Source organism: Chelonoidis abingdonii, chromosome 19 (assembly GCF_003597395.2).
Source record: "Chelonoidis abingdonii isolate Lonesome George chromosome 19, CheloAbing_2.0, whole genome shotgun sequence".
NCBI lineage: Eukaryota > Metazoa > Chordata > Testudines > Testudinidae > Chelonoidis > Chelonoidis abingdonii.
The window spans coordinates 15,283,432-15,298,139 of record NC_133787.1 but is presented as its reverse complement, the minus strand read 5'-3'; the positions used below and the strand labels follow the sequence as shown (position 1 = coordinate 15,298,139).

At 40.9% G+C, this 14,708-nt stretch overlaps 1 protein-coding gene across 3 annotated transcripts in view; it reads left to right on the top strand.

Moving 5' to 3' along the window:
* CYLD (CYLD lysine 63 deubiquitinase) overlaps positions 1-14,248 on the top strand; it is a 40,696-nt gene extending 26,448 nt beyond the window's left edge. For 2 of the 3 annotated variants that reach the window (XM_032771482.2, XM_032771484.2), the window contains exons 12-17: positions 508-574; positions 3,969-4,101; positions 4,803-4,911; positions 9,819-9,937; positions 11,115-11,331; positions 12,666-14,248. In XM_032771482.2, coding sequence (XP_032627373.1) covers positions 508-574; positions 3,969-4,101; positions 4,803-4,911; positions 9,819-9,937; positions 11,115-11,331; positions 12,666-12,850 — 830 coding nt within the window. In that variant the 3' untranslated portion in view covers positions 12,851-14,248. The remainder of the gene's footprint in view (positions 1-507; positions 575-3,968; positions 4,102-4,802; positions 4,912-9,818; positions 9,938-11,114; positions 11,332-12,665) is intronic. The other variant, XM_075073791.1, reaches the window with a different exon arrangement.
* The last annotated feature ends 460 nt before the right edge of the window (positions 14,249-14,708 follow it).

The window sequence follows — 14,708 nt, the reverse complement described above, 5'->3', positions numbered from 1 at the left end:
ATCTCTTCAATTAGGAGTGAGAAGAAAACACCATTGCTCTTTCTTTGATATTGAGATCTGGATAGCAGATGTCTGTTCATGTGATCAATATTAAATTGGAGGTGTGACCCTCCAACAAAGTAAAAGTGGTTACCACTGTAGATATTTCTTGCATCGATCAGCAGATATTGTACGTACTTTTCTATTTCCTCTGCTTTCTTCCCTCTTCTCAGGATAAAATTTCACAGGGTCAAATAATTCCCTTTGGAGTAGGATAGCTTTGTTCATCTGTAAGCCTTGTTATCCAAAGTTTAGCCTTCATCTGTTTATAGTTCTGTTTGGTGCTTAGTAGATAAAGTTTAGGATTGTGTGGTCCCAAATTGGCAGTTGATAAGTTGACAACTACTGTGCTACTAAAATTTGAATGGTTTTTTTTTCCAATTAGAATAAAGTTGCTTAATTTTATTTTAAAAACAGTCTTGGAGATTGTGTGCTTTAACATGCTGCTACTATTTTATTTTTGTCCAGATCCAGAAGAATTCTTGAATATTTTATTTCATCATATTTTAAGAGTAGAACCACTGTTAAAAATAAGGTAAAATGCTCTTTTGACTAAGCAATTAAAATGAATGTGTTGAACTCTTACAGCCAGATTTATCCTGGCAATGATGCTAGGGTCAATGCAGGAGTTGAAGAAAGGTTGTCTGCACTGGGGGGGAATAGCGTAACTGAAGTCGACATATCTTATTTCGACTTACCTCCCTTCCTCACGGCACAGGATTGACGGCTGCAGCTCCCCCGTCGACTCTGCTTCCGCCTCTCTCCCTGATGGAGTTCCAGAGTTGACAGGAGCGTGTTCGGGGATTGGTTTATCGCATCTAGATAAGATGCGATAGATCGATTCTCTGCCCGCCGATCCGGCAGGTAGTGTGGATGTACCCCTAGAGGTGGTCTGAGTTATGCCTCTTGCTAATATTGCCTCAATCCTTATTTGGGGATGTGACAGGGTGCTGAGTAAAGAGGGCTTAATCAGCCGCTTGCCACTCCAGCCCCAATCAAGGGGGATGGATTGGGGCTGGTTGAAGAGCCCTGGGCCTGCCTGGCAACAAGAAACAGCTGCCAGCCTAATTAGCCAGGGGCTATAAAAGGAAGCCAGGGGAGAAGAAAGGCCAGGCACAGGGAGGGGTGGGGCCCGGCTGGGCTGGGCCCAGGTCCTCTGGTCTGCTGATGGCAAAGTTTGGCTGTGAAAAACCTGTACATAGATGTATAGTAAGGTGGCAGTGTGAAACAGCTATAAATAAAGAGCATTGGTGTCTGCATCAACCTGAGGTGTTCCTGGCTGATTTGCAAGGGAAGCAGAGGCAGAAACCAGAGGGGCCTAGCTTGCGTCTCACTACAGGGGGATATCAGCAAAGCATATTAGTTCTTCGGCTGTGCCTACTGCTGCCTCTGGCTTGCTCCTAAAAGCCCTTTTGTCAAGGTTTTTGCTTCCCGGGGGATAGTGTAAAGGTCTCCTCTCCCTGTTTGTTGTACATGTTGTCCTTATGTGCCTGACTTTTCTGGCCCATCTGTACCAGCATAGCTAACCCACAAGGTCCATAGAGCAATTCTGAATCTAGCCCTCGGTGTGTAGCCAGTTACTTTTGGAACAACTTTTTGAAGCAATCTTAAGCAGTAGAATCTGACATAAAATATTTTGGCTTTTCAGGAAAGATATTATAATTTGCTTTAGAGGAGGCATAAAGATTTTGATTTCTTAATTCTTTTAAAGTTAAACACATGCAGTCCTTATTAAAAATAATTCTTTGTAAAGCTTCATTCTCCCCTATGCAAGTTATTCTTTCTAAGGCAGGAGGAAAGAACTCTGCAAACCTAACTCATGGAGTTTTATATTCATTCTTTGGGAATAGGATGTTGGGGTTTATTCACCTCCACACCCACGTAGGATTGGCAGAGATTTAGCCCCCTAAATCTACATGTGTTTGGGCTTGCAATGGAAGTAAGGTCTGTTACATGGAGGCCTACTGCTTCCATGCTGTTGCCTAGCCTTTGCCTTTCTGTGGCCCCTTGACAATACATTTCTTGCAGCAGCCTTGTTGCCAGGAGTTTCCCAAGGGCTTCTTTCATTGGGAATCCCTTGCTCCAGATAGGCTCTGCAATAAACTTCCCTGAATTGCTCTGTAGATTTGAGTTGAGATTACTAAACCTGTTGTGATCAGCTCTTAGCAAGTTGTGGGGAAAGATAGCGGAAGCCTGCTGTGGGGCTGGCACACTCTACTTTCCTCCTCTTTCTACCCTAGCCCAGATTCATGGGCTTTTGTCTCTCCTCCTCTCTCAAAAAATAAGGAAAAACTGAGTTCATATGGAGAATATTTTCAGAATATAACTTGCAATATCCTGGCCCACTATATTGCAGTATTTCAGCACTGTGAAACTGTGACAATTTGCCTAATCAGTCTCTAGAAATTGTGATGTTCTAGATGTAACAGTTTGGGAATTTTGGATATTCAAATTAAAATAGATGTAATATAGTTTTATAGTTGAACAAAATGTTAAGAATGCTTTAAGCTCAAGGATTCTCAATGCTGTACTTTCTTAAAGGGATACTGAAGAGACAAAAACCATGCTTCCAAAGGAGATACTCTTTATTAGAGTTCTTAGTGACAGACTTTAGCATGTTTTGCACTTTAATAATTTGGAGCTCAGTATTCCCGCCTCCCCCCCCACCTGAAATTATTAAAGCAGATGGGTGGGCTAGAGCATTAAATGAAAGTGAGGAAGAGTGCCTCTGGTTTATGCCTGCCTCTTACTTATCTTTTCTGGAGAACCTCACAGATGCCTTTGCTCCCTGTTCCATAAAGATGGAACACTAAGGCAGTTTGTGTAAGGGGTAGGGCAAGGCTGGATAGCAGCAACTTTGAGTTTTGTGCTCTGAGGATCCTCCCTTATATCCAGGCAGAAGTTAATGCTGCTTATTACAGCATTGATCTGTGCTCTAAGGTGGCAGTTATTGCACAGACAAAAGTTGAATGACAGTGTGTCCTCAGGAATACATGCTGGCTAGGCAGAAAGTTCAGCAGTGTGGTGAAGTAGCTCCTCTATAATGTCCTTTCCCTGTGATCTGTGGGGTTAGAGGCCAATGATGGACTCTCACATACCCCTTTTCCCTGTTGGGAGCGTTAGTCAGTCTTTCCAACATGAAGATTTAATTTACTAAGGTCCTTTTGCAGACTTACTGCAGGAGGGTATGATATGACTTATGATGTAATTTTTCAGTCTTTCTGCTATCTTACTACTTGAACCTTCACTCAGCTTTCAGAGTGAAAATGGTCTTGGTGAATTTTGTTTTCTTATATTCATGCATTTGAAAGTGTTTCTGTTGGTGTTTCCAATAATGCATATGGCTGCATTTTTAAAACATTAATCAAAATGTTTCTATTCCTTCAAATGTTTTATAAAAACCACCCTTTACCTGTGCTTATCTGCTACTTGACCATGTCCCTTTAAGCTTTTATTTGTGGCAACCTGAAAAGTGCCTAGCATTATAAAGTTTTTGTTATAAAAATGAAAATACACTTAACCATTTCACACCATTCCCTTTACTTTTTTCTTCAAGTATTTGTACATATGAATCCCACTCATGGTCCACATGCATTGTATGTGTAGGAGTTCAGAATGTTTATTTCCAGCAGTATCTATTATGGGTCATTTGTGAGTCTTGCATGTCTCACGCACTACCTCTCTCAAGGGCATAAAAGACCATGTAACTTCAACCTCCACGCAGTTCCTTTAGACTCTCTGCCAAAGGGCAGTCAGAAGAACTTCCATATTCCTTGCTTAATCTTAGATAGTTTTTTACTTTGTGTTTACTGTAGCTTTTTTTATAGTTTATTTGTGTTTCCTTTAGCCTACTGGCTATATGTAAGTATGTTATCCGTTGTTTAAAAAATTCCATTTATTTTGAAGATCTATTTTGTCTGTATTGTTAGATCAGCAGGTCAAAAGGTACAAGACTGTTATTTCTATCAAATTTTTATGGAGAAAAATGAGAAAGTTGGAGTCCCGACAATTCAGCAGTTACTGGAATGGTCTTTTATCAACAGTAGCCTGAAGTTTGCAGAGGTTGGTGACAGTTGTTAGTTTGTTTATACAGAGTTGACCTTTTATACAGTGGAAAATATTCTGCTTATAAAATAGGAGGAATGTGTATTTTGTGGTATCTTAATCAGTGGGTGAACATTCAATATTTATGAGAAGAGTGGTCTACTAATACTAGTAGAAAAAATGTTTGATATTACCTTTTATAAAATCTCTTTGAGATGGTTTCGTGTGTCTCTGTCATTTGGCCAAAGTGATTGGAAATAAGGCTAATGTTTTTGGTATATTTTAAAAACAAAGTTTTTGACATTTTAAAAAGTTAACTTTCTTTTGTTAATCATTTAATTTTACAGAGGAATAAGATTTGTAGTCTCTGCATATGTTAAAATTGTGCAAAGACTGGCTGTTCAGGGGAAGGGCATTAGTATATGCTTTAATATACCATTTAAACACGGCCAGTACCTAGAGCACATAAAGAATTAGGTTAACGTCCTTTTGTCTTATGTTTTTAGAATTTTTATGAGATTACAGTGATATATTTGTAAACAATAAATTTATTGTTTCATTTGTTATTTTGGTTAATGATATATAGGCATGTGGCCTATTAGCTTTAAAACGTTAGTATGATTTAGCAACTATAAACAAATATAATATTAGGTGAAAATTATAAAATAGATGTATATTTTGAAGAGCTAAATTGGATTCTGTTTTGGGATTTTTGGTAGGCACCCTCATGTCTGATTATTCAGATGCCTCGATTTGGAAAAGACTTCAAAATGTTCAACAAAATATTTCCATCTCTGGAATTAAATATAACAGACTTACTTGAAGACAGTAAGTATAAACTGTTGCTAGGTATAGTAAAAGTAAGTAGCCTGGTAGCCATATGCAAGACTATATTAAAAATTTAGAAGTCTGCAAAATAGACTCAGCTTGGAATGAAATTTTGATCATCTCATACTTAGGGAAACTATCATAACCAATAAACTTTTTCTTTGAGCAGTGTCCCCACACCCCACCTTTAAGTGGGGCAACTATTGTCTGGCTTGCCGAGGGAAAGGGAACAGTGCTTTACGGGTAGAGTGTGGGACGAGAGGTCAGAAGCTGCTGCAAAAGGAGGCGTGGATCAATGTTGTGGCGATGACTCATCCCTGGGACCAGAAGGGTGGAGAGGGGTGAAAGAGAGCAAGGTCTGCTGTAGGATAGACCTGCCCTTAGTCCCTGACACAGAAATTGACAGAGACCTCAAGTCCCAAGGGGAGTTCAGGGCAGACTCTGAGTGATGCCAATACTGAAAAGGTGAAGAGGAGTCAGTCTTCTAAGACAGGCTCAATACTGGGTTTGAGTATGCATACCCAGAATGGCAGAGACCCTGGTGAAAGTTCTAAGGCTGTCCCTGGCTTCTGGTAGCATGAAAATCAACTGTACCAAATATTGTTGTCCACCTGTGGTACCAATGGAATTGAAGTCAACTCACTTCTATGCCAAATGTTTGGTACCAGATGCATTGATACTGAACCCATCTTCCACAAGTTTTTCTTGATTCCTTCTTTGATAACACTCATATCACAAGAATTTAGGTATCCTAAGGACTTGCTAATATCTTTGGAGCCAGAGTCTCCTCTGTTAACAAGTTGGGGGTTGGTGGGGGGGGGTGTCAGCATCAAGACTTAGTTACTGACTCCTCTGTTATCTACAGTTCCATACTCACCTTCCTATACTTGAACAGGCTGAATGGAGGAGGGAGGGGGAGCAGAATAGTTGAAGTGTGTATGGAAGAGGATTCTTCAGATTCCCAAATATCCATGCAGGGTTCCCTTGTTTATTGTGGGACATACTGCGCTCTCTCCTACATTGACATTATACAGGAGGATAGACCTCAAGTGACACCCACATGACTGGAACACAGATGAATACCTCTATCTATGCCATTTCTCCCTCCTCATTCGCCTTTCTGGGACTTGTGTGCATTCTGTTGTCAACAATTTACAATGAAATTGTCACACCATAGGAGGGGGCAGAAAAGGGCCCATTTTCCAAACCACCTATGTCAGGAAGAGACCTTCAAGGAGCAGGAAGCTAAGGCAGATAAGGAGGTGACTCCTCTCACTAAAATTTCTGCCTCATTACCTGATGCAGCCGTAATGTTTCCACTATGCTCCTATGGCGTATGACTTCAGGCAGTTCCAAGAATTGCTGAATTGAATCACAGACACAGTTCGGATTCACTTAGAGATGCAGGAGCTCCATCATAAACTCCTAGATCAGTGGTTTGAGCATTAGCCTGCTAAACCCAGGGTTGTGAGTTCAGTCCTTGAGGGGGCTATTTGGGGACTGGTCCTGCTTTGAGCAGGGGTTTGGACTAGATGATCTCCTGAGGTCCCTTCCAACCTTAATAATCTATAATTCTGTGATTCTATGAATACTTTGACATCTATAAGGATTGCCATTCTGGTCAATGAAACTGTTATGGAGCCCACTAACACTGTTTGTTTGGCAAATCCTAGCTTCCACACCACCTACCTGTAAGAGGGCAGATAAAATATTAGATCCCTGCAAAGGAATCAGAATTTCTATTTTCTTACCCAGCTCTGAATTCCCTAGTAGTGGAGGCTGTTCATGAACAAGGCAGGCAGCATAGCTCGAAGTACACCCTGTATTGTAAGAACTACAAGAAACTAGATCTTTTGTCACAAATTTTATTCTTCAGCAAAATTTCAGAATAGCAAACTATCAGGCACTCCTGGTCAAATACGACTATTTGAATTATAACAGATTTAAGTAGTTTATTGAGCACTTGCCAGAGGAGCATCTTCTACAAGGGTCTTAAATTGTTCATGAGGGTCAACTGCTGGTGAAGACATCACTCCAGGCCTGCTTTTGATAGTGCTGATACATCAGCATGGTATATATCCACTGCATTGGTTATGGAAGAGCATGTTGGCTGCTGCTGTTGGTCTTCCCAAGAGAGAGGTCCAGATGACATTGAAGACTTTCCCTTTGATGGTCGCACATTCTTTGCAGACTCGACAGATATATTTTTTCACAGTTCAAGGGTTGCAGAATGGTTCTTGAGTCCTTTAGAAATTTATGCTCCTGGTAATAAGAGGAGATTTAGTGCAAGGGTAGGCAAACCTACGGGCTGCGTCCGGCCCATCAGACCTTTTAATCTTGCCCTCAAGCTCCCACCGGGGAGCAGGGCCAGGGGCTTGCCCTGCTCTGTGCGGCTCCCGGAAGCTGCAGCGTGACTGTTCCCAACCCCCCATCCAAGCTCCTACTTGTAGGGGCAGTCCCCGCCCCAAACGCTGGCTCTGCAGCTCCCATTGGCTGGGAACCATGGCCAGTGGGAGATGCAGGGAGCAGCGCCTGCAGATGGGACAGCACACATTGCTGCCTGGTCCTCCATTGCACCTCCACATAAGGAGACGAAAGGGGTCATACCGCTGCTTCCGGGAGCTGCTTGAGGGAAACGCCACCTGGAGCCTGCATTCTTGACCTCCTCCCACATCCTAACCGCCTTCCCCAGCCCTGATTCCCCTCCCATCCTCTGAACCTCTCGGTCCGAGCCTGGAGCCACCCTCCTACACCCCAAACCCCTCGTCCCAAGCCCCACCCCAGAACCCACACCCCCAGCCCAGAGCACCCTCCTGCACTCCAAATGCCCCAGCCCAGAGTCCCTTCCCGCACCCTGAAACTCTGATTTCTGGCCCCACCCTGGAACCGCACCTCCATCCCAGAGCCCATACCCTAACCCCCTGCCTCTGCCTAGAGCCCATCCCATACTCTGAACCCCTCTACTCCACTTCCTGTACCCTGAACCCTTCATCTGTGGCCCCACCTCAGAGCCCACACCCTCAGCCGGAGCTCTCACCCTTTCTGCGCTCCAACCCCCAATTTCATAAACATTCATGGTCCGCCATACAATTTCCATACCCAGATGTGGCCCTCAGGCTAAAAAAGTTTGTCCACCCCTGCCCTAGTGGGACTTTCCAATGGAGAAGGAACTGAGGGCAGTTTTCCTGCGCAGCTCCATATAACCTTGGTGTGAGACACAAGGATGTGTGGGTCACGAGCATGGGAAAAGGGGCATTACTACCAAAATGTCAGCTCAAAGGTGCAGGATGTCAGTGTACCTGGAATGGAGCACCCACAGGGGGCACATCTCAAAGAGCTCCAGTTACTGCACAAGGTGAGTAATCACTCCTCTTCACAATAATTCAAAGCTCCATCTTGAAGACGTCGTAGAATGTAGATTTGTGTCGGGATATACTCCTTTCCTCTCTCTTTAAAAACAAACAAACAAAAAAAAAAAAACAGGGATAGAATTAAATCTTAATTCTAGTCATTGTCAGGTCGTGTGTGAATTTGTTTTTCTAGTTCTAAGGAATAATTAGATGTTAGCAGCTGTAAGAGGTGTTATAGCACAAATATGATGCGTATCAGAATTGTGGGCGAATAGTGGTCATCTAGAGACAAGTAGCTCTGAGATCAGGTAAGTGAAAGACTTTGAACAGCCAATGACAGTCATGTTTCACCTGCCAGTGCTCCGGCTCCACCAGAGTAGTGCCTAAAACACCTAGGGCAGGTCTACGCTACCACTCAAGTCCATTTAAGTTACATCACTCAGGGGTATGAAAAAGACCCCGTCCCCCTGCCAAACAATGCAAGTTAATAGTGACTTAAGCGCTGTCCACACCGGTGCTATGTTGGCGGCAGGTGCTCTTCCTCCTCTCGTGGAGGTGGAGTAATTATGCCAATCAGAGAGCTCTCTCTCCCATCAGCATGGAGCATCTTCACCAAACGCAGTACAACAGCACAGCTGCATCAGTGCAACTGCACTGATGTAGTGTTTCTAGCGTAGACTAGTTCGTAGTCTTCTCTTTCTGTAGCTTGCCTTGCTGGTGTCTGTTCACCAAACTGGGCCAAAAATCAGTTCAATTTTTTATTAGACAAAAGTAAAAATATTTTCAATTTTTTTATGTAATTGAAAAGAGGAAAGGAAAAAAAACAGGAAATTTTAGTATTTTTAACTGTAATTTGTGATGTAGTGTTTTATATTGGAAAGGCTGGGATGACCTTAATTTCTGGGACTGCTAGTCACCTCTTGAACAAAAACATATATAATACCTACTTATCTGTTTCAGTACAATACCTGTAGGTAAATCTCTAGTTTAAAATTGCTTGAAATTACTTCAAATATCTAACACTAGCTACTTTTTATTAAGTTCTATTCTTCTGGAATGTGGCTTTAGATGACCCACCATGGCTTTTCAGTTAGTTGAGTTAAGGGTTTGTTTGTGGTTCTTTCCTTAGGTTCTGCTTAAATGCTAAGCTATTTTAACGAGTGTAACACTCACTAGATTAAGAAAATACATTTTTGACAGCAGGAATAACGTGTGGGGTATGCTTTTAAAAAAAAAAAAAAGCCTGTGTGCTGTTACATCCAGTAAACCAGTACTGAAACACTTTCTACATCAGCTGTATTTGTGAGGTTAAGGCTTATTACTTAAGTGTGTGTGTGTGTGTGTCGCTCTCTTGTCCTCTCTCCCTAGCTGTAGACTAGTAAAAGAGCAAAAGTTAAGATCACAGAAAATGATGATGGACTTTATTTTCATTTTTGTCTTTTTAATTGGCGGCAGTGATGTTAACTGGCTTAATGTAGGTTATATTTTTGGATCAAAACAGATCTTTTGTACAAAAATCTGAGACAAAGCATTTTTATTTTTTTTACCATAATGTAGCTCCTAGGCAGTGCCGTATATGTGGAGGACTTGCAATGTATGAGTGCAGAGAATGTTATGAAGATACTGACATTTCTGCTGGAAAAATCAAGCAGTTTTGTAAAACCTGCAACACACAAGTAAGTGTACTTTTTTAAAAAAAATTCTGTGGTCCTTTAACCAGTATGTACTCGCAACTTGATGTAGTATAATAGTATCAGAAGGCACAGATTGACATACGGAAGCAGGGATATTGGCAATTGGGCACAACATGAAGGTGCAGTCCTCATTAACAAGATAAGACTCTTGATTTAATTCATTAACGCACCCTTGATGACTACATCTATTGAGCGGCATTTTTAGTAGCCTTTGGCAACTACATAGTCCAACGTTGTAAACCAATGAGAAGAATGCAGTAATTCCAGTTTACAGGGGCTTGGAATCCAGGAGAGCACCCAATAGTAAAAGCAGAAGAATAATGCTTCTCACTTCCTGTGTTGCTGGTTCAAATTCAATTCCGGGTAGTAGTGACTGAGTCTGGTTACTGTTACTGTTTGACTGTCTAGTTTACTGTTTGACAAGTTAAATTATTATGGTGTTGATTTGGTTCCCAGTGGGCAGATGTCCATTTCCAATAAGGGTGTCAATAGTGATGATGACTTTTGTAAATCTGGGCGAGGAGGGGCACAAAGACTTGAATAGGTTTGGAGACTGAACTCCTCATCTCTAGAGTGGGCTTCTCCATGGCAGGTTGGAGCTACATTTGGTATAGGGGAACTTGCACTGCTGTTGTCCATGTCAGACCTGTTCTTTTGGTTAAGTAATATTTCGTTCTCTGGTGCTGTCAGTCTGCCCTTTTAAAAATACTAAAATCCACACAGCCTTTTAAAGAGCCCCCCTCCCCCCCCAACACAGTTGCCGACTTTCACATGGTAAATAAGCACCCCGACGCTCACAATAAGACAAAAATCAAGCTAATCCCATTTCAGAACAAGGCCAAAACAAGCCAATCCCTAAGAACCCCAACACTCTCTCTGTGACTAGATCCCTGCGGTGTGCAGTCTGGGACTGTGCTGCGCCCCTGACTCTCTTCCCCTCCCTTCCCCCCAGCTCCTGCTTGCTGGGAGATGATTTAAAAAAAAAGCTACAAGCCAAACAAGCAAGAAATTACAAGCCAGAAACTAGCCAATAAGCAACTCATAAGCCAATTAAGCCCAATTTCTGCATTGTTTTCATGGGTCTGCCTCCCAAGTGTGTTGGTGTGTTTTTGTTTTGTTTTGTTTTTTTTCTCTTTCTGAAATATTGATCTAATTCTAGGTTCACCTACATCCCAAGAGACAGAGTCATAAATTCAATCCAGTGTCACTTCCTAAAGATCTACCAGACTGGGACTGGAGACATGGATGTATCCCTTGCCAGAAGATGGAGTTATTTGCTGTTCTCTGCATAGAAACAAGCCATTATGTAGCTTTTGTTAAATATGGGAAGGATGACTCCGCCTGGCTCTTCTTTGACAGCATGGCAGATCGGGATGGTATATTTTTACTTAATTTTTTCTGTTAGACTGTCACATTAAATAATGTTAGCTCTTAAATACTATGACTATATAAACGTGTTCTGGTACTGGAAAACATACCTTTTTATATGTCATGAGGTTTGAAAAGTAATTTATTTTTAAATGCCAAGACACAGAAATCTGTTTTTGTTTAGTTTAAGTCCACTGGAATGTAGCTATTTAATAACTACGCAGTGTGCAACTGTCATTCTCACTTCTCCAAAATAGTAAGCTTGAACAATTCAAACAGTAGCTGTCTTTGGCATAATAGAAATTAAAATCTCTATATTGCAAAATCAGTGCCCTCTGGTTTGGTAGCAGTGGGTCATTATAATTGACATTCTCTGAATTAACAGTAGTGAATTGAGGTGGACAGTACATACAGTACTTGTGGCTAGTGCCTTAGAAAAGCTTATAGTAATAGATACCACAGGCATTTGACTAAGGGGAACAGTTGTTTTCTTTGTGGCTTGCATGTTATGATAGTTAATACAATACCAACTGCAGAATGTTTCTAAGCAGCTTCGATAGACTCCAGCTCTCTCTCCTATAGCTGTATTGGTTCTGCAGTGCTAGCAGGAATAAAAAGTTGTAAAAGTCCAATAAAATACACAAATCTGACTGGTGCACGCTGCAGATCTGCTGATTTAAGATGTAATTTTTCTGACTATATCTGCACTTTCCTATTGAATTCTTCAGCATACCTGATAGCACCCCAGTAGTTAGGCAAGTAGTTAAAATTGGGGTGATAATGGCTTTGTGTGGTACAGCAATGCTATTTGACTGACACATTGTCAAGTCCTCATGCTAGCTATGGGATACTAATATTCACTAATCGTGTTTCATTTAAACAGTTAAGACCAAAATAATTTATATTTGTTCATGAGGTTCCCCTAAGCTTACAAATGGTTCCCAGTGGGTTACAAAAGCCTGTTGTGGCAGTTTCAATCATTGGGGGTGTTAATACTTACTACGGAAGTTCACCATGGAATAGCCCACAATGACAGCTTTGGATTTGAGATCTCCATTTTCAGGGGGAGGGATAGCTCAGTGGTTTGACCATTGGCCTGCCAAACCCCGGGGTTGAGAGTTCAATCCTTGAGCGAGCCATTTAGGGATCTGGGGCAAAAATCTGTCTGGGGATTGGCCATGCTTTGAGTAGGGGGTTGGACTAGATGACCTCCTGAGGTCCCTTCAAACCTGATATTCTGGGATTCCAAGACGTGTTTCAAAGATGTACGCATTAAAGAGGAAGTAGGGATGTTTAAGATGGTGGCCTAATCCTGTTGCTCTCCTTGCTTCCCTCACAAAAGGAGGCCAGAATGGTTTTAACATTCCACAAGTTACACCATGCCCAGAAGTTGGAGAGTACCTAAAAATGTCTCTAGAAGAACTACATTCACTGGATTCCAGAAAAATTCAAGGATGCACACGAAGACTACTTTGTGATGCTTACATGTGCATGTATCAGAGCCCAACCATGAGCTTGTACAAATGAACATTATACTCTGGAGAGGAGAAAAAACTGTACGCAGATTTCTACTGTTGCATTCACTATACATCTTAGTCAGTTTTGATGCAACTGTTGCCAGCAATGGATGCTATTATAGAGGGAAAGCTGACTGCTGGAGCAAAAAGATGGATGTTTTAAAAACTACATGTAGAGTTCTATTGTTGCAATATTTAATAAGCATTTTGCACTCTAGGGTGTGTGTGTGTGTGTGTGTGTGTGTGTTTGTTTCATAAACAAAGTCTAACTGAAGTTGCTAAAAACTAAAGCTTTAAGTTAAGTGCATTGATAATATGTTGATTTTTGAAATGAGAAAATCCTCCTTAGTCCATTGAAAATGTAAACACATGCTGTATACTTGCTCAGTGTATTTCTGTGGACCAAGGATGATTTCTTTCTTTTTTTTTTTTTTTTTTTTTTTTTTTTTTTTTTCTCTGTAGCAACAGTTGCCTTCAGGAAGGAATAATTTTGGTTTTAATAAGATTGGCTGATTTTAAACCGATCATTACAATTTACTTCTGTGGTCTTGTTAACCCTTAGCAGTCTACTAATATCATGCATGTCTACTTCTATAGAATTTCAGGTCTTCACAACACCCATAATCTCAAAACTGCTCTATTCCTTGAGTTTTATTTTATTCCTGTTTTATTTGGGAAAGTCAAACATACCTTCCTTTCGTATGTGATGCTTTTCTTCAGGGACTGGGGCAATACTGTCCAAGCATAACCGTAGATACATAAACTATTTTGTGGAACATAAAATTTAAATATATACAAATGTTTGGATGGCAAGCTAAACAATGTGGCTTATTGCCTCAGGGAGTGTTAATAAAGTAGAATCTGTAGTCCTTAGTAAAACAAAGTTGACACTTTGACTATCCTACAACATACTGAGCTGCTATATGTAATAGGTCTAAATTTTTCATTGTTTGGCATCGGTAATGTTAAAAATATAACATCAGGAAAGATAAAATTATAAATTGAAAAAATAGCATTTTAAACATATTACTTGGTACCTGGTACGTAAGAACAAAAAATAAATTACACTATTTTAAAAAAATCACTGTAAAGTATTATTGATACAATTGGAAGTTGATTCTTATTTGCAATGGAATTCTACTGTATTAATTGCCTTTCAGCTACTTCTGTCTAAACTATTTTAAAAAATTGTTTAGAAATGTCATGTGTACAGCAAAATTTGGATGTTGTAGAAATTATAGGTCATAAACTGCATTATTGTGGGTTGTAGCACATATTTTCAGATTTTTAGGAGCTATTTTACATGAGTAACTGCCTCTCTGGGATCTACTCTATGTAGAAAGGATGAAGAACAGATAAACACACTATGATTTAAAACAAAAACAAATAAAAAAACCTAATTCCAAAAGACTTTGCCTTCAGAATATTGTAAAAACTTGGTTAGTTTTGCACTTTTGTGCCAGCAAATGTAGAATATTTTTCTCTGGCTGTTTTGTCTGATTGTTAGATACATGCTAGGGCAGATTTGAGAATTGCATTGGAGTAGCTGGCAGACTAAAAGCTGCCAGCTACAGGTAGATACCAAAGTTAGGAGTTAGGTAAGGAAATGGTTGGAGTTAGTGAGATGCAGGGGAAAAATTGGTATTAATTCCAGATCATAGCTAATGGGAACATAGGGAGAGAACTTAATCTCCTCATTCTCTGGAGCTGCCTGATTGTTGAGGGGAAGATACTGACACTCCAAGAGCCTCCTGGCTTGAAAGATCTGAGGAGGAAACAGGCCTTTGTTTCTTAGTCTTTGCTACCTCAGGTAGATGGTTGGTTCTTTGTGCAACTCCTGGGCCTGCCTCCTGATTAGAACTCTGGGT